General features: G+C 39.1%; 1 protein-coding gene across 1 annotated transcript; it reads right to left on the reverse strand.

Moving 5' to 3' along the window:
• Positions 1–3500: 3500 nt before the first annotated feature.
• Positions 3501–18924, reverse strand: LOC100706405 (guanine nucleotide-binding protein G(q) subunit alpha). The gene is made up of 8 exons (XM_005456225.4): positions 18572–18924; positions 18200–18353; positions 12821–13005; positions 8644–8798; positions 8196–8324; positions 6350–6479; positions 5671–5824; positions 3501–5430 (listed from the first exon to the last, which is right to left on the reverse strand). Exons 2-8 carry the CDS (start codon positions 18333–18335, stop codon positions 5240–5242), a joined length of 1080 nt encoding a protein of 359 aa, XP_005456282.1. The 5' UTR covers positions 18336–18353; positions 18572–18924; the 3' UTR covers positions 3501–5239.
• Positions 18925–19062: the final 138 nt, after the last annotated feature.

The raw sequence follows: 19062 nt of genomic DNA on the forward strand, positions 1-19062 counted from the left end.
CTGTGCACCTACTTACAGTACACGTCCATACTCTCAGGAGCCCGCTGAAAAGTTGGAAAGTCCAACTGGGAGGCAAGAGAGGAAAATACGGCAACTTTGTGCCAGAGTGACGGTAAAGTACATGAAGGCATTAAATCCAACAAGATCAAGGGTCACAGGTAAACTTTGTGATGCTTTGTCTCACACACACGTTAAAGTGTTTATCATAACAATGATTTAACCCGTTAAAGCCTGGAATATGAAATACTTGCCAGGAAATTCTAGTTTTTTGAGCCACATTGAGCCATCTGACAAATTTGTTCAAAAAACAGTTCATAACTATAAAAGATTAGTTCTATATTTTTTAATTGCTTATAAATATATTGTGCATTTTGATGAAATGATGATAAGTCTCAAAAACTCCCAAAATACTGTAAGTATCAAATATGATACTGTAGGTTTAACGGTGTTGAGGCTGATTCATGCTGTGCTTTCAATGAGATCACCAAACTTGCTTACTGACCAAGTCAAAGGGTTCACCAGCCAGGGGCCACTGGGTGACAGGAGCGAGGCCCTCGACCTTTAAGGGCCAGGTCACAAAACAAATACACGTGTAAGCTCAGTGCCTTATGGCTGGCGTGGGCTTCACTTGGACCTCGCAGCATACAGGGACCACAATGAGATAAAAATGTGAAAAAGACTTTTTTTTTTCCATGGATGAGACTAAAAAAAGCACAGGTCTGCGTAAGACAATGAGTAAACACAAGGCAGTGAACCTGCACATACAATAGCAGGACTTTCCCAAAGTGGAATCAGACAATCAGACCTTTTCTCTTTTTTTTCTTTTTGGCTTTCCTCCTAAAACATGACTGCGATATGAAAAAGGGACCGTAGGAGCCATTTTTTGAGTTGTTACCTTATGTGTGCCGCTAGGGGTCACCTTTTGTGCTTTACGGTATGGTGTGTTTATGTGAATGTAGTTAAGGTAGACACACGTAATCAGCACCAGGTGTTGTTGTTCGGGAGGCGCAAACAATTTGTGACCGGCTGGATAAAGAGAACTGTGGAATAACAAATACAACTGAAGGAGGAAGAATAAATATGTTAAATGGACAAGATAAGTACGGCTGGAGTTATTGGACTGTAACAGATTTCATTCATAACCGTGGCATCGCATCACCCCCGTCAACCAACACCTCAGTGGGTTAAAGTGTAGGCTTAGCTTCTGCAGGGACTATCCACAACACATGGTTGTAGGATATTTGGAGTGAGTGATTTTATTTCATAATAAAATATTTAAAGTTTGGGGATTGGCATTACTTTATTCAACATGATAAATAATGAAACTATTATTAATGAATAGTTTACTTCTGAGAACTAGTGCTTCATGTTGAGGCTTAATGCAATTTGATTAATTTACAAAAGGCAGAATTTCATGAAACTTGCTGCGGAGCATGAGCCAAGAAGAACAGGTCAAAATGTTCACATTAATCTGAGCTCAGCATTGGTGGAGGATACACTAAAGTAGTGCCTTTCTACAATGGCCTTCTCTTTATTTCTCTATTTGGCCTTAAATAAATAAATAAATGAACTTGTCTCTTGGTGCTGTAATGATTCATAAAATTATCCCATTTCTTTACCTTGAGAAACTCATGGGTTCCTTTTCGCTCATTATCCATTTGCACTGTGAAGGTTCTTTTAAACGTTTTCTGCCGAAGTCTAATCTGGCTTTTCCTTTTACTCAGTGTAAAAGGGTAATCTGCACCATCTCGTAAACCCTGTTCATTTACATTCATGAAGGCATCTTTCGGTTGCTGACAACAGGGGTGACCTATGAACTGGACGTTCAGTGGCTGAATCCCTGGCTTCTCTAGTCTGTATGGTGAAGCATGCTTGGCAAGATACTGAACCCCGAGTTGCATACAGAGTGTTAGTGAGTTTTCAAATGTTAGACAAAGTGCTCAGGCATAGATAAAAGCACTGTATAAATAACTAGGTGAATGACATTTACAGTAAAAAGTGCACTCAGTGCTCAACTTGAGTGGAAGGGTGCTATGTAAGTACCAGTCTATTTACCAACGATACACCTACCTCCTTCTCTTACCTTGGCTAGATATTATGAAGTTGTTTTTTCCATAACTATGGAAATAATGCTGTTATTATGCGCTTCAGTGGTCTTCCATCATCTTCCAACTTTTTGGTGTTGCTGAGCCAGTGCATTCCTTCATTTTATGTAGTTGATTGTGGATTTGGCCATAGATTTTGCCATTTTGTCAGTTGTTTTTATTTTTTACTTCCACCCTAACAAATCTTTTCACATCTCTCTGAATCCCATATTGCAAGCCCAACAAAGGAAATCAGCTCTTGATATTTCATCTGCTTAATTTGTCATGAAATAGCAAGGACACAGGCCTCCACGATTATGAAGCTGTAGATGTTATCTCGTTATAGAATAATATAATATTTGAAAAAATATATTATATTTGGGGTGACTGTGGCTCAGGGAGTAATCAGTTGCTGATATGAGGCCTGGCTGCTCCTTTCTGCACGCCAAAGTATCCTTCGGTATATGAATGTTAGATAGAAAGCACTTGCTTGCATGAATGGGTGATTGACATGTATAAAGTGCTTTGAATGCTCAACTAGAGTAGAAAAGCTCTATATTATTAAATATATTATCAGCCAATTGGCTAAATCCTTTTGACCCTCTGAAAATGGGGAAACAGTGTAAAAATGGCTTTAATTCCTAAACAGACAAGCCCCTTAAATTATAGCTGGAAGTCTGCGCCCCAGTCACATCTTCACTGTTTGGTTTCAAATCTAAAGTGGTGGTTGAAATATTGCCTGGCGATAATAAATAAATAAATACAACTGTCAATTTCTACCTCAGCATAATATACAATGGACACCTAACTCTACATGTATGTCTTTTATTAAGGTCACACAGCCATGATTGGCTTAATGATGCTGTGACTTATTTATTATTAATGTTAAAACAGGTAAACAAAAAAGTAAAATTAGTGGAAATCAGCTGTGAATCATTCACATTTTTAAATGTGGAGATTTTTACTTGGAAATCTTTCAAATCTTTACTTAGCTACAGCCCTTGGGCTCATTATTTTGACTGGATGATGTTTTTAGGTGAAATGTAGGATAACGGTTTTTAATTCAGGGTCGATGTGGGGTTGAATTGACTGCATGTAGAACAGACCACTAAGGATTCGGTGCCCAGCAGCCACCTCCACTTTTAATCTATCCTTGTGTCACGTACAACTGCCACATTACTTTCAGTGTCCTCCAAAAATAATGGTTCTTTGCCACACTCTATATCCCTGCATACAAGACTAAAAATATGGACCTAATACTGTAGCTTCCAGCCAGATGGATGTATCACAGAGGAGGATTTTAGGACTTAGACTGCTCCAGATGAGCTCTTCAAGCAGCCAAGAAGACAAACACTTGAATGGCAAACCATCAGTGTGCCGGAGCTGATTTGCAAACACAGACAAACACTGAAAACCTGAAATGAACAGATTGATTATTTATCCAATCGCATTTAAAAAGATTGCATTCACATATTACAGTCATAGTGAAATATACCAATAAATAAAATGGTACACATTAGCCTGTGAAGAGGGTTCTGTGAACAATAGTGCTATGGATACACTCTCATGAGCTTTTTCTTCATGCCTGCGAATAGACCATCTCTAAAGCGTCAGAGATGATTTAACATTTAAAAGTTTACCCTTTAGCAGTTTCAACACTGACCGTGATGTGAGTAAAAAGACAGAAAAATAACCACAGTGGGAGATTACCCAACCATGCAATATGTACACTATGCCTTTAGATAAATAAAAGGGGAAGTTGTAAAGCCTTTTGAGCAAAAGCAAGAAATATACTTAAAAATCCAATGAAACAGTCTTTGAACTGAAGAAACGCGCTATTCAAGCGTACAACTGACACAAGAAATAAATGTGAATATCCCTTTGAAATGTTTAGAATTATAAAACAAAAAGTATGCCGTGCTCAAAAAAAGTGGCTTAATATGGTCAATGGAGACAATTGTACGGTGGCCCTGAGAGGTCAAAGGAACTGCAACCAAAAGAAATACCAGCAATACCAGCAAACCAATGTTGAAGAAGCACACAAAGCACAACAGAACTGAAATAAAACACAATGGTAGTAGAAAAACACAAACACTAAAAAAAAAAACCAAAACAGAGTGTTATTGGTGAGGTATGTGACCAAACACCTGAAGAAGTGGCAACGATCTAGTGCTAAATGGCTAACAGCAAACATCTATCTGCAGTATTACACGAATCATATGAAAACATTGCATGTTTTTCTCCCTCACAACATGGATGAGTCGTATGCTCCTTTTAAGAGTGTCTCAGTGCAGTGTTTCGCAGCTGGTCCGTCGAATTAATGTCTCCCCCAAAAACACTTGTTTTTTTTGCTTTGATTTAACTTCCACTGTGTTTTATTCGGCTTCTGTGTTTTGCTTTGTTTTTTCATTTCCAATGTGTTTTGTATGCATTTGGAGAAATTATCTGTTTGTTGGTGTTTTTAAGTCGCAGCGCACTTCTGAAGTTGCGTTTGACCTCTCTGGGACACCGTACAAATGTGAGGCGCATTGAGTGAATTGAAATTTGAAAACTGGAGCAAGTAAGACACAACCACTGCTACAAAATATACAATGTGCAAGTAACAGTCGTAATAAGGTCAGTGTGTCATTAGTGTTGATTACGACTCCTTCCCTTTAAGTCAAGACACAACCTCGGCATTCAGATGCTTCGAACACTTTTTAGCTTGAAAAACAAACCATGACAACCTTGGATTAGTGATGTGAGGTGCTGCATTGCAGTTAGTCTGCATTCACTTCCACAGATTCCCTGAAGCAGAGACCCAGTACATTACAAGTCCTCTGAGGCTCTTGAGGCCGCTGAAATATTTTACACTGCTACACAAAGCACTCCATAAAATTCAGTGCATACTATAATAGACTCCTTGCTAAGGCAGAGCTTTAATTGTCACGTCACACTTCATAATAAGAGTGTAACTAGAAAATTTGAAATACATAAGTAGTGGAGCCATTTGACGACAAGCCGCGTTACTTCTCCGTTTCCTGTTTTGGGATTTAAGAGTTCAACAGCAGCGTGAAGCAAACAGAACCACAGAGGAGCTCTCCCGACTGCCAGCTGTACAGAGCCGATTGAATTACAGCAAAAAGAAGAAGAAGAAGAAAAAGACCGTCACACTTTTAGACCAAGTTGTAGGCATCCAGGTGGCCCTGCAAGATGTGGTCCTTCACCGCGCAGAAGACAAACCGGACGTTGTCTGTGTCTGTGGCGCACGTGAAATGGGAGTAGATGATTTTTTTCTCATCTGGGTTAAGACTGACAAACATGTCTAATATGAATGCTTTTCCTGCGTTGACGTCCTGTGGAGGACCTAGAAGAAGGAAACAGCACAGGAATATTTTAGTAGTTGTGTAAAAGTGAAAAATTGTAAGTTAGAATCATGCATTTGCATGCACTGTAAAAAGGAGTGAGTGTGTTGTTGGTGATTGTAAGAGAAAGACTGTGCTATTTGACAGACACGGTGAATCAGCATAAATGAATGGACCAAGATGCTCATATTATCATGTTCTATTCAAATGTTCTTTGCAGTGAGTGCGCTAGTTCCCCTTACCGTCGTACTCCGGGAAGTAGTCAACCAAATGTGAATACATGATTTTTTCCTCGAGTAAATCTATCTTGTTGAGGAACAAGATGATCGAGGATTCTTCGAACCACTTGTAGCTTATGATTGTCTTGAACAAGGCCATGCTTTCTTCCATTCGGTTCTGTGAAATATAAAGAAAGAAAGAATGAACGGGAGCAAGCACAACAGACGTGAATCACTGCTGAAGAACAGCAGTACTTCACCAGTGATTGTCTGTGTGAGCAAATTCAATTGGCTGTAATCTCATCAAGTGAACAGGCCTCACTAAAAGGTGCCCTTTGTTGGACTAAAGTGACTTTAGAGCTCCCCCTGCAGTTGAACTATGAGCACTGCCACAAAAAAGGGCTGAGATGAGGTTTATCAATGTGGCCAGAAAGTGAGAGAGAGAGAAACAGACAGACAAAGAGAGAGAGTGAGAGAGAGAGAGAGAGAGAGAGAGGAGCTGGACTCTGCAGAAATCTAGGTCATCATTTCCACCTAACAGGTTTGGCCTTAAACAAAGGAAACAAAGTCCCTTTGTGTCCTACCCAGTGAGTTGATTTTTTTTATCCCAAAGTAAGATCCTTTCTTTTCCCATGTAAGAAACACTCATATGTATATATATATATATACACATTAGATTATTATTTTTAAGTCTGATTTTTACCTCATTGGAAGACTCAGCGAGGACCTGATCATACTCGCTAAGTGCCACCAGGAACATGATGGAAGTGACATTTTCAAAACAGTGGATCCATTTCCTCCTCTCTGAACGCTGGCCACCCACATCCACCATCCTACAGTCGCAGGTTTGAACCGGTGAAAAATATTAACGTAACATGAATGATGTTTCTTAAAAATGACAACAGGACCGCAGACAGCAATGTAAAGTACATAAACTGTTATATTAATGTGGTAAAAGCAGAGTTTGGAGGGAACCAATCAAACAACAGCTAATATAATCAGTGGCCAGCTGTCACAGTGACATAGTCAAAGGCTACGTTCACACTGCAGACGAAAGCGCATCAAATCCAATTTTTTTGACCCTATGCGACCCATATCCGATCATGGTATGACAGTGTGAACGGCACAAATCCGATCTGGGTCACTTTCGTATGTGGTACTGAATCCGATACATATCCGATGTTTTAGAAAGCGACTGCTGTTTGAACGGCCAGGTCGCATTAAATCCGTCTTTTACGTCACTGACACAAGACAGACGCCAATTATCAGCACTCGAGAAGACATCGCAAACGCTTCCTGGCCATCCAGTGTAGATGTTAGTGAAACTGTTGGGAAGACAACGTGAACATTTTAATTGTACTGTATAATCTGCAGATTCTGACAGAAATCTGCAACTATCCTTTGAAGCACCGCTCCTCTCTAAAACAGCAATAAGGATCATTATTAGGTTATTTACATTATTATGTAAATAACAAAATAACTTAAAGAAAAAATTGGGAAACGTAAAGTCCGAAGTCTTTATATTAAGGGCCATCAGTCAAACAATACTGTTTGCTCTGGGTCTAAACAGAGCGAGTTGTGTGTGACGTCTTCTTTTGCGCATGCGGGCCGCTTTGAGCGTTCACACTAGAGCGCGTTTGCTGTCGCATTTTACTTGTAGTGCGAACAAGCAGACAAAAAAATCGGATTTGATCAAAAAATCGGAATTGAGCATTAAGACCTGCAGTGTGAACGTAGCCTAAGACTGGTCAGTTCAAACAGGACGTTTCTTTCTAATTCTAGTGTGAACTCTAATGTGCGTTACATTTTAATGGGCTTCCTGAAAATTAACATCTCAGTGTCCAGTTACCTAACATGAAGTTGGACTGGGCTTCTCACAAAGTTTGACTAATTATCGACACAGTTAAACGTCACTATTTTCAGCATTAAAATTATATTTATTTTTCTAATTAACAAACATTTTCTTTTAGGGAAATTCACTTACTTGTTTGCTATATAACTATGAAATCAATTTAACAGACTTTTACTATGAAATAAGGACACTGGGGGCACTCTTCATGCAGAACTGCTCTGTGTGATCTGTCTGCTCTTGCGTAGCCGCCCAGGATGGCAGACTTGATGAACAAATTATATTTAGGGACGCAATGATAACTGGAGTCCAAGGGGTGAAAGTGTTACTAATGTGAGGAGAAACATCCTGCTTTAACATGTTACCTGATAACACTAGGTATCATCAGGGACAGTGTCATTGTTTTTGCAGGTATCTGGTTACCAATGAGGTTACAATTAAAAAGAAAAAAAAAGCAGGATGGCCATTCGCTAGCAGTGAATGCACCATAATGATGTATACACACAATAGACATTGTACTAGGGAGGTAGAAGGGTAGAAGATTTTAAAACAGGTTACTGGATCTTTATATATATATAAGATATATATGTATCAATCCCTATAATACCTCGAATTATGTTACCTGCTTGTAAGGAATGTTGCATTATTTTAATAGTATTTGTGGGTGACACCAACAGAAGAAAGGAAAAAAAACACTCACCTGAATACCACGCCCTCCAGGTCAAAAGGGTACTCTATGATACCGGTTGTGGGCACCCTCACCCTCAGCACATCTTGCTGAGTTGGCAGATACCCAGTATCGGAGATTCGATCCAAGTCATCCAGATAGCTAATAGCACAGGAGGAGGATAATGCAGCGTTAAGAAATGAAAATGAAAGCTGCTGACAGAAAGACTGATGAAGAAGCAGAACAGAGAGGGAGAGAAGGAAGACATTTATTTTGAATTATTTAAGTCATGGCTGTATCTGTTTCAGCCACGTAGCTGTAATGAATTATTTAGAATTTAAATGTGTTTCTTTTTTAACAACCTTAAATGGAAAAACTACTAAGCCTCTGTGTCCTTGGTGCATTAAAAAGACGGCTGGCAGATGAAACACAGGAAATTATTAGACAGTGTCTGAGGAGTTATTCTTCTGTGTACACTCACTATTTGGCTGAGTCTGAGAGCTGGTATTCCCGCTTCCGATTGTAACATTCCTGAATTCCCGGGTCGCTCCACAAGCTCTTCAAGGCATCAATGTATGGGTTGGTTAATGTTACCACCTTTTCCACATCAACCTTATTGACAGTTGTGGCGTTGGCCTGAGCATCACAATAACACATTGAAATTAACAACAACTTCAGAAAGAATAATTATTTTAATATCGTGTTATTTATAGGAAGCATCTCTTGCGCAACTGTCACCGCAGCATTATAGGTGACGAATCAGTCCGAGTGCTGGAAGGAAGGAGTGATGTCATCCGGTTTACCAAGATAACAGCTATGTGTTTTTTTCAAATACCAAACAAGATGGAATTAAGATTCTGATTCATGCTACCAATCATTTACTGAAACTAACTGTTCAACATATAAGCACATCATTTCGATACAGTAGGGGAAATCATTGTTCGAAAGAAACGAACGGTTTATATTTTTATGGTAATTTAATTTTAATAGAGGCAGAATATCAACCAAACCATATTACATAAAAGCTATACGTTGATTTTCTTGTCATTGAGTGAAATAAGTATTTGATCCCCTACAACGCAGCAGGAATGTGTGCCACGTACGGTCAATCAATCGATTGCGGATCGTCCTTTTTGAACTCGTTATGTGTATAAAGCACAACTTTCCAGAGAATCAGTTCCCTCCATTTTACGACTTTGGGCAAAATCAAAGAGCCAAGAATAAAAATAAGAAACCTAAAGGGTTTAGAGAGTTTCGGCAAAGAGGAGTGGGCCAAACTCCCCCCTGAGGTGTGTACATGCCTGGTGATGTGAGCAAACTTTCAAATTCAGCAGGCAGTCAAATAATTATTTCCCCCACTGTAAAAGAGAACTTTTTGATAGTCTGCAACAGACATGATGAAATTAGGCCCTGTTTAAACTACTGTCACAGGGGGTCTTTAAAAACCAATAAGTCCTATCTCTGAGCTTCCAAACATAAAACAATAAATCTGATTTAAAGGTATCTGTGTAGTGGTTTTTCCTGAGTATGTTATCAACAGCTGTTGTTTATAAATCGTGATTCTCAACCTAGCAGTCAAGCGTGTTAACCCCATCTGCGGGAATTTCGTGCATTGGTTTGCATGGCATTGTTGTGGGAGAGCAGCGGTACGAGTATGTTATACGGCAGCCATAAGTGAAAACGACACTGAAGAAATCAGACACAACGTGAAAGGAGCTGGGTTGCAAAGCAGCTTGCAGAGGCAGTACTAGCCACGGGAAGGCTAAAGCAGCTGAATTTGCATGCCCCCATATCAGATTTTTCCAACAGGAAGCACAGAAGGGCAGCAGTTCAGCAATCGGCTAATGAGAGCTGGCTTCAAGATCACATGGCCCACCTACAATGATGCTAAAGCTAAATTAGTTGTAGCTTCCATTTCATTTATAACTGGATAAATACACAGTTAAGTTAATTATACAACAAGCTAAATGGTGCAAAAGATAGTGTGGGACTACCAGCTATGTTACTAAAACTAAAGTCATGTCATCATTCAAACTTAGCACTTTTGTCGAATGCTTTTATATCATGCTGATTCCTGGGTTTGAAACTGAATGACTCATGTCTTCTCAGAATTCTTAATCTCTAATTGCTCTTACCGTCCTAATTTGTTTCAGATTACACATAAACATTTCCCACAATGCATACACTCCATCCCTCCACTGGGAATTCACATGCACCCATTTAACTATAAGACACTTATCCTCAACCTGGAGTCCTAATGATAACTGATGGGTGAACTTGTATATCCTGTTTAGTTTACCCTCAGTGACTGCATCTCTGCCTCGAAGCCTTACTATACAAGGCGCTCTTTCAGACATTTTTGCTTACGGGCAGCTGTGTTTGATGATCTGTCGTTTTTTTCCTACACTGGTAAACATGAGAATCAAAACCCATCATTAATGAAATTCCAGTGTTATGAAATATATGAATCGAACCGGCTGATTACACTTCAAGGTAACACTCAAGAACAGATATCTGTTTGTTGAGTCATATATTTTTCATAACGCAGAAGTTTTTGGAAGGGATTTTCCAGTTTGTTTGACTTTTTGTTTTTTCATGCTAATTAAAATGCTCCTGCTTCAAAATACACTCTCATTCTTCTCTTTGATGGTCCTGTTTGTCTTTTTTTTTTACATTTTCTTCCCCCTGCAGTCACTGACCAACTGACAGCTATCAAAAAATCTTAGTATTTTACTAAAAGATTGTTCCTGCTTTTAATTCCACACCACTAATACAATGTAACTTACTCGCCTCCATCACTCAACAGCTGCCACTGTTTTATGCCTCAAATAATCACTTCCAGTGTCTACTTCATTTTTTATAGAGTTACTCAGTTTCTTATTTAAGACTCAAAAACACCATAGAAATACCACTGAGTATTCTTCTTACAGTATATTCCAGTATAGAGCTAGCTAACTGCAGTTATGAAAGTATCATTAAGGCAGTCATATGACTCTAGAGAGAAGTTGGCAACTGCCTTGTGTCCACCTTACTGATTGCCAGCAAAAAATGAGTATTCCTAGACTGGTTACAAGTAGTCGATGGAGGTCACTGGCATTTACTGTGAAACTGCTTAAGCTCCACATAAACCTAAAGAACAGTCAGTGACGCCATGCTGACCGCCGATCAGTAAGAATTACTCCATTGGTTGGCACTGGTTGCTTGTTTTTCATTGGCTGAAACAGGTTACAGAGAAATCATTCCTGTGGTTGCTTTGCTCACTGGCAGATTGGCACCCACAAAATAAAGCTGTGTCTTTTGAAACAAGCTACTTTCTACTGTATTGTAAAACCTTTAGTTTAAAGGAAAACGGCTTTGCGGTTTGTGTCTCACTTTTTCAAGTTTCGCTACAGTTCAGTGTTTAATTAGCAAGTGTTTGCAGACAAGTCAGTGTCATCCATAACAGCCACAAGCAACCATTACACCGTGCTAGTGACCACAGTAAACACAAGGAGGTGTGACTTTTTGTGTAAACCTCTTACATAAAAAGTAAGCTGACACTATCACTTTGGACTTTATATGAGAAAATGCTTTCACAATAAAAGTCTAACCTGTGCGTTTAGTGAACCAAACAGTGGGAGCAAGCTTCACTAAGTTAAGATGTTCTCCTTCAGGTGAAAGCAAGCAAAAAGCTAGTTACCGAGGCAGGCTTTTATGTGAGCATATACATTTAATCCAACTCGTTCCATTGTTCTTTTGGTTTTGTTTTTGGTTTGTTTTCTTTTTGTTTCAGAGAGGTTATACAAGGACTCAAATCTTTGGATGGGCCTTCTGTGCATTACTATAGATTCTAAGCTACCATTTCACCATTCAGGGAAGAGGTTTAGTGAACTGATATACTGAGTGCCTGATATCACCGCTCGCTAAATTATTCAAACAGACAGTCAATAGTTTATTCAATAATGAGCGATAAATTTGGTTTCCAGACAGGAGTCCAATGCACTTTTTTGTGTTCGGCATAGTTTGTGAACAGTGTAGTTGATTTGATAAATGCACGCACTTATTGCAGACACAGCGACTGATGTCCTGACCTCACTGACCTGCAGTCTCTCTGTGTTTCACTGCTGATTTATGCAAACTCACTGCATACAAACAGTGCCATCCTGTGAGCTTTTACAGAACACCACCAACACTACAGGAAAGAAAAAATATAACGCACATGCTGACTCAGATGATCACTGACATAGGCTCTCCTGGATTGCATCCTAACCTGGAGCTTTACCTAATGTAGTCTCTGTGTGTGAGCTAGCAAGTTTTTGTGATTAATACGCACCTGGTGTTTGTAAGACAGGAACAGATTCCTGTATGAATAATGGGGAATTCCTGATCTCTTACTTGTTTTTGGCTCAGGACTACCAGTTTTTACATGCTTGCAGTGTGACACTCTGTATACTTCAAAACGACAGCTCACTCCGTAAGTAGACAAAACTCTCTGGCAGCAGGATTGCAAAACTAAACACTGTTGCAAATTACCAGAAGTGCTTCACCCTAAATACACAGTAATACACACTGCAGGCTCTGTCAGTAAACCTTCCGCATGCTTCTGTGGGACTGTGTCTGATAAAAACCGCTTTCTCAATTTGTCTGAGCAAAGCAGCGAAGAAAGGACACAGGCCTACCTTGTTGTGCTCATTCTTGTAGGGGATCTGCAGTGTGTTCATGGCCTGGATCATGGCCTGCATGGCTGTGAAGATGTTCTGGTACACCAGCTGTTTGAAGCCTCTCTTGTCTTCATCAGAGTATCCACGGCCATGGATGATCCTCATCTGTTTAATGAACGTGCTCTTGCCACTTTCACCAGTTCCTAGCCAACAGGAGACATAAATGTAGTTTTATTCTTTATTCCCATCAAAATACCATCAATACAATGCACCTGTCCTCCCCTCTATACCTTATCACATCCAGATACTGTGTAAATCCAAGGGTCATTTTCATCCCCTCAAGTGATTCTTGATCCAATAAGAACACATGGAAAATCAGATTTTTAAAAATATATATATATATATATATGAAATATTTATTACAGAAAAAATCTATTACAGACATTTTTTGTTTTGGTTTTTTTTGTTGTTGTTTCTGTTTTTACAAAAAGATTTTTTATAATTACAGGACGATCAATAAGCTACCTGAGCATTTCCTGTAATTTTACTTTTTTTATTTCTTACAATTTAAGCACAAAGAGACACAATTATGTTATTTACCACAACAGCAGGTAGAAAAAACTTAAAGTTTGAGATTTCTGGTCTAACTTGTTTTTATAGTGGTAGAAGAAGCATCTAGATTATTTACTTAAATAAAAACATCTTTAAACATATATAAGGAAAATGCTTTTAATTAAAGTCCTACTAAACTAAAAGTGCCTCAACTATAACTATTCATTATACAGAATTCCCCTTTTAAGTATATTATAGGATCCAGGTGATTATAGTTAACTAAAGCTAAAAACTAAAGCAGATTTGAAGAAAACATTTTAGTTAAATTAAAACTAGACTTGTGCAAAAATGTAAACTATATAAAATAAGATTTAGTAAAAAGTATAGTGTCTGTGCTATTTCAGCTTGGCTGATGAGGCATCGATGTACGTGCTTATTGAGACTCTGGATGTCCACAAGATTGTGAGTCAACTGCTTTCAAAATATTCTGTGTTTTTATTTAGTTTTCCTAAATCATGCCTCCGACATATGCCCTCCATACAATAATAATTAAAAAGCCTAAATCTAACACTGAAACTAACAAAAACTAAACCGAAACTAAACCGTTTGAAACAGTAGAAAGTAAGTGAAACTAAACTGGACTGAAAACAAAAAGTCAAAATGAATTAAAATGAAAAACAAATTAGAAATCACAAAAACTCTGAAAGGAAATAATTAAAAAAAATGTTCAGTTTTTAATGAGTACATTACTTGTAATTATAATTCATGCACTGACCTTTGGCTTAATGTAAAATAATAATGTATAATTTATTGATCGATTTAAGGCTATAAAACAAATATATATATATAGATAAAATAACATTTGTCACAAAAAAATAATGACAGAAATATTTAACTAATACAGGTCCGTCAGAACTTGTTTTACATTTTCCTGCTGATCCTGCTGACACATCCATCCATTTCACAATTATATTGTTTCTCTAAAACGTTCAACTGAAACAGTCGAGGATCACATATTTTATATATATTCGTGCGGTGTGTAAGCGATCAGCTGGTTTTTACTGTAAAACCCCCACTCTATCTGTCTGTTGACATTGAAATTCCTTTCTGGCTCACTTTGCGTCACACTGATAAGCTCTTGACTTTTTGACACCAGATCAAAATGTCAACACTTTCAGTCTTTTCTTTAAGGTCCTAACATCAGGTGTTCATTCCCCAGTATTCTGAGTTTAGTGTTAGCATGCTAACGCAGTCAGCATAATAATCATTACATCACCTAATGGACTGCAAACTTTATAGCTGTGAGCATCAAAGCATGCTGATGTTAGCATTTAGCTTAAGGAGCAACTATGCCTGAGGTCTCACCAGCAGCACGAATGCAGACTGTCCTGTTTAGCAACATTGGATGGGGTTTTATAGCTCAGAGAAATAAACTATGTCAGGTTATCACTAAACAGATGGTATACAGAGGATTGATTTTATTGCTTCATTTATTTATTTAGTTATGATCATGTAATATATTAACCTGATGTCCTCTTATGTAAACTTGGACATAACTTGCGTCAAATGTTACGTTTTGTCATCTCATGGGTGGCTGGTAGATTTATTAGAAGTTGCGACATTTCCCCGTGTAGCTGACAATGCAGAAATGACAGCGCTCTTTGGCCCCAGTGAGACAACCCCGTGCACAAATGAAAGCAACAGTATTTCTTTTAAAATGTTATTAGAGAGTACTTAAAGCGATGTGCACTGTTCTAATCTCAGGCTGAAACTGGTTGTGGGCAAAAATACAGAGTGCTCTCTACTGAAGCTAAAAGGTTGGTGACACGTTCAACATGACTCAGCTGCTTTTTAAAAACAGATTACACATGCTTGACTGCTTTAGACCTTCAACTTAATCACTGATGACGCATCCTTTGCCAAATAGTCAAATTAAATGTGGCACCTTATTAGGTACACCTGTTCAACTACTTATTTATGCAAACATCTGATCAGCCAATCATGTTGCAGGAACAGCATTTAGAACATAGTCAAGAGAAAATAGTTAAGTTTAAACTGAGCAGCCGACTGGGGAAGAAGGGTTATTGAAGTGACTTTGAATGTAGCGTGGTTGTTGGTGACAAACGGGCTAAGTATTTCAGAAACTGTTGATCTGCTGGGATTTTCCCACACTGCCATCTCAAAGGTTTACAGAGGATGGCCCAAACAAGAGAAAATATCCAGTGTGCGGCAGTCGTCTGGAAGAAAATATTTTGATGACGTCAGACGCCAGAGAAAAATGGCCACACCGCTTCGAGCTGTTACAAAGGCAAGTCGAAGAACCACTTGGCACGCAGAAGAGCGCACAAAGACCACACCCAGAACTGCTTCGGTCAGCTAAGAACAGGCAACCGAGGATATCATTTCCACGAACTTACCAAAATTAGACAGAAAATCCGAAAAATGTTTCCCACATTTACGAGTCTCAATTCCTGCCGCAACATTCGGATGGTAGGTGGACACAACATGAAGCCATATTGTTGCTGACCATGTCCATCCTTTCATGACCACAGTGTAACCATCTTCTGATGCCTGCTTCCAGAACAGTAACACACTGTGTCACAAAGCTCTGGTTTCCTGAACATGACACCTCACAGTCACCAGATGTCAATCCAACACGGCCCTTTGGGATATGGTGAAACAGGAGGATTTGCATTTGGGACGCGCAGCCAACAAATCTTCAGCAGCTGTGTGATGCTGACACGTCAATACGGAACAAATCTCTGCTGTTAAATGTTGAATTTTTCCAGCACCTCAATGAATCTGTGACACAACGAATTAAAGCAGCTCTGAAAGTAGAAAGGAGTCCAACCCAGTAGTAGCAAGGAGTAACTAATGAAGCACCCAGTGCCTTGTAGTATACAGATGAGGACTGCAACTAGTATTTCTTTTCTGTACAGATTAAATGATGGCAGTGTTTTCTCATTTCATGTTTTGTGCATAAAATTACCAAAACACAAAGAGACACACTGGGTTGGTTTGCTAGGCCAAAACCAGAAGTCATCACAAGTCACAGTGGAGCCCAGGCCATACTGGATTTTATGGGGCCAATTCTAAAGGAAGTTGAAAAAAAATGTATACCATCAACTAAAGTGAGGTTGATGAGGGAGGACTCATCACACTTCCAGGTATAACTGTTAGTAATAACGTTACTAACACATGTAGATTTGTCATATCTTTATACCTCATAAAGTCTCCAAATCATGCAGAGATTATAAATGCAAACTAGGGTCAGGAAGCTACAGTCTAACATGCTCGTGGCTTACCACAAAAATGCTACAAAAGTAGCTGACCCAAGGCTAGTCGCATATTATTTCTTAAAAGGAAAAAAACCTAATGAGTGAGTATTCGAGCTTCTTTGTGTCATCTATGCCTGTCTGAACCAGCAATGCATACCAGAGGACTGCTTACTGTTGTGTAGAAGAAAAATGCTGTTATCAGATACACTGCACAGGTCTGTTGACGGGCAGTTCTGAAGAACTGGAGGCAGTTGGCTCTGTTAACAGTCAACTGTTTTCTCTTGTCTCGCTGCTCTCCTTGAAGTTCTACGTAAGATGCCAAATAAAGATTAAACTGTGATGAGTTTTGTTGTAATACCAGTTCTTTTTTTTAAATACAAGAATGTTATCGTCTCATGAGACACGTACAGCAACCACTGATCAATGTCACCACAAACCACTAATGTACATAGACTTTGGTCCATGAAAAACTACTACAGTCAGGCCATATGTTGATGTCTTATCAACATATGGCCAAATGAAGTATATACACTTCATTTGGTACACATATTTCAATCCTACAAATCTGTGTAGTTAATCCCTTTTTTTCCCCATTTAAGACACAGTAGTAGCTAAAAGTAGTTAAAACTCTCTCACTGTGAGTACGTTTTGCATGGTTGCCCGTACTGTAACCACATTTTGCATTGTCTTTACACTGTAACTCACCTCACACAGCAAACTATGCACACGCCCTATGACAGGAACAGTGTTCACTAGTAAATGACGTGCATGTAAACTTTTGAACATGTAAATTGTGTGGTATAAGGAACTATTCATGTCACCTCCGTGCTTTTTTATTTTACTTTGGGGTTTTTTCTGTTTACATTGTATTTTTATATATATCGTATATTTTACAGGCTTGAATGTCTACATTCCTTCAGGATCAATAAAGCACCTGTAAATTATTTTAAATAAATAAATAATAGTGAGAAAAGTCTAAATATATATATATATATAAGTCTAACATTGTAACACGCGGTGAAGTCAATTCTTTACCGTAACTCAAGATTACTTTTTGAATATATATATTTTTTACATGCTTGCACTGTACACCTCTTACTCCACTGTTTATAATCTGCTTCCGCTCAGCCACAAAGGCATCATAACACACTCAAGTGCACTGAATCATGTTTACATCTATGTTTTGAGAGGCCCGATTCAAAGAGCAGACAGATGCTAAGTAGGCTGCGTTTATTCAAGTAGTCTTCTGAGACACAGTTTTTTTTCTCCACTGCACTGCATGAATATAAGAGCTGCACTTGCTGCCTCATATGTCAAAACCGTAAATACAAATAATCAACATATAAGGCTGTTATATTTATGCAAGATTTTTTTTTTGAATCGTTAAAACATTTGATGCATCAAATTTAATAATCAATTTGATATAACAGGCGAGATGCAAAGACCCTCTTGAGGAGGCCACCTAACGTTTTTTGGGATGCTGCTTCTTAAGTGGAAGACCTGAAAACTTGTTCCACCTCTGACCTCTCATAGACGTGTCACAGAGACCGTTTGATCCGTCTCTTACCCAGCAAAAGGAGCTTATATTCCCGTCGGGATTCCCTCTTGTCCCGGCGGAGCTGCCTCTCAATCTCATCGTTGATCCTCCGAGCCTCTTTGGCCTCCGGGCTGAGGCAGCATGCCCCCACGGAGCTCAAAATCATTCCTGGTTACAACTTCACCTTCCAAGGTAAACACACATACATACTGTTTGTTCATATAGCGAGCACTCCCCCCTTCCCTTCCTCAGTGTATCCTCGGGTCACAACACACAGTGATTATAGCCCACGGTAACTCTTTACTACAAGCTCCAGCAACTACTCCTCCCCCCCTCCCGGAGCTGGAAACAGAAGCTTTAGCAAATTTAAGGAAGTAAAGCAGCTGTTCTCGAGGCTGTTACCTTCTTCCTCTCCAGTAAAAGGGGAAATTAACTTTGTGCAATAAGTTGAGCAGACTGTAACGGCGACTGTGATAGCTGACGCTCCGGGCGTGGTGGACTGAATATGGCGGAGTTTTGACTTCAAAGCGCAACAAAATGACACAAAGATTATATCAATTTTTTTTTTTTTTTTAAAGTGGTTAAAAAGATCTACTCGGTAAATAAGATCCTGCAACCTTCTATCGCGTTATCCTCCTCTGCCTGCAGACTCCTTTATCCCGTCTCCCACCCCCCCACCAACTCTATCCACAGTGAAAACCAACAGTGCGCCATGTGACAGAGGGCTGTGCTGTGATGGGAAGCCGTGTGGGCTTTCACTATTACATTATAGGAGCAGATTTCCGGTGTTAACCAGCAAACTACGGATGCATGTGATAGAGCAACTGGCTGACACACTTCACCATGTCCGTAAACCAATTACATGTACTACAAAGACAGCAGCGCAGTATAGC

This window comes from Oreochromis niloticus, linkage group LG7 (genome assembly GCF_001858045.2).
Source record: "Oreochromis niloticus isolate F11D_XX linkage group LG7, O_niloticus_UMD_NMBU, whole genome shotgun sequence".
Taxonomy (NCBI): Eukaryota; Metazoa; Chordata; class Actinopteri; order Cichliformes; family Cichlidae; genus Oreochromis; species Oreochromis niloticus.

Coding starts and splice junctions, on each gene's coding strand:
- LOC100706405 (XM_005456225.4), bottom strand. CDS start 18,335: ATGATTTTGAGCTCCGTGGGGGCATGCTGCCTCAGCCCGGAGGCCAAA. Junction 8,799..12,820: donor ACAAGAATGAGCACAACAAG/GTAGGCCTGTGT, acceptor TGTGATGCTCAG/GCCAACGCCACAACTGTCAA. Junction 6,480..8,195: donor CTGGAGGGCGTGGTATTCAG/GTGAGTGTTTTT, acceptor CTGCGACTGTAG/GATGGTGGATGTGGGTGGCC.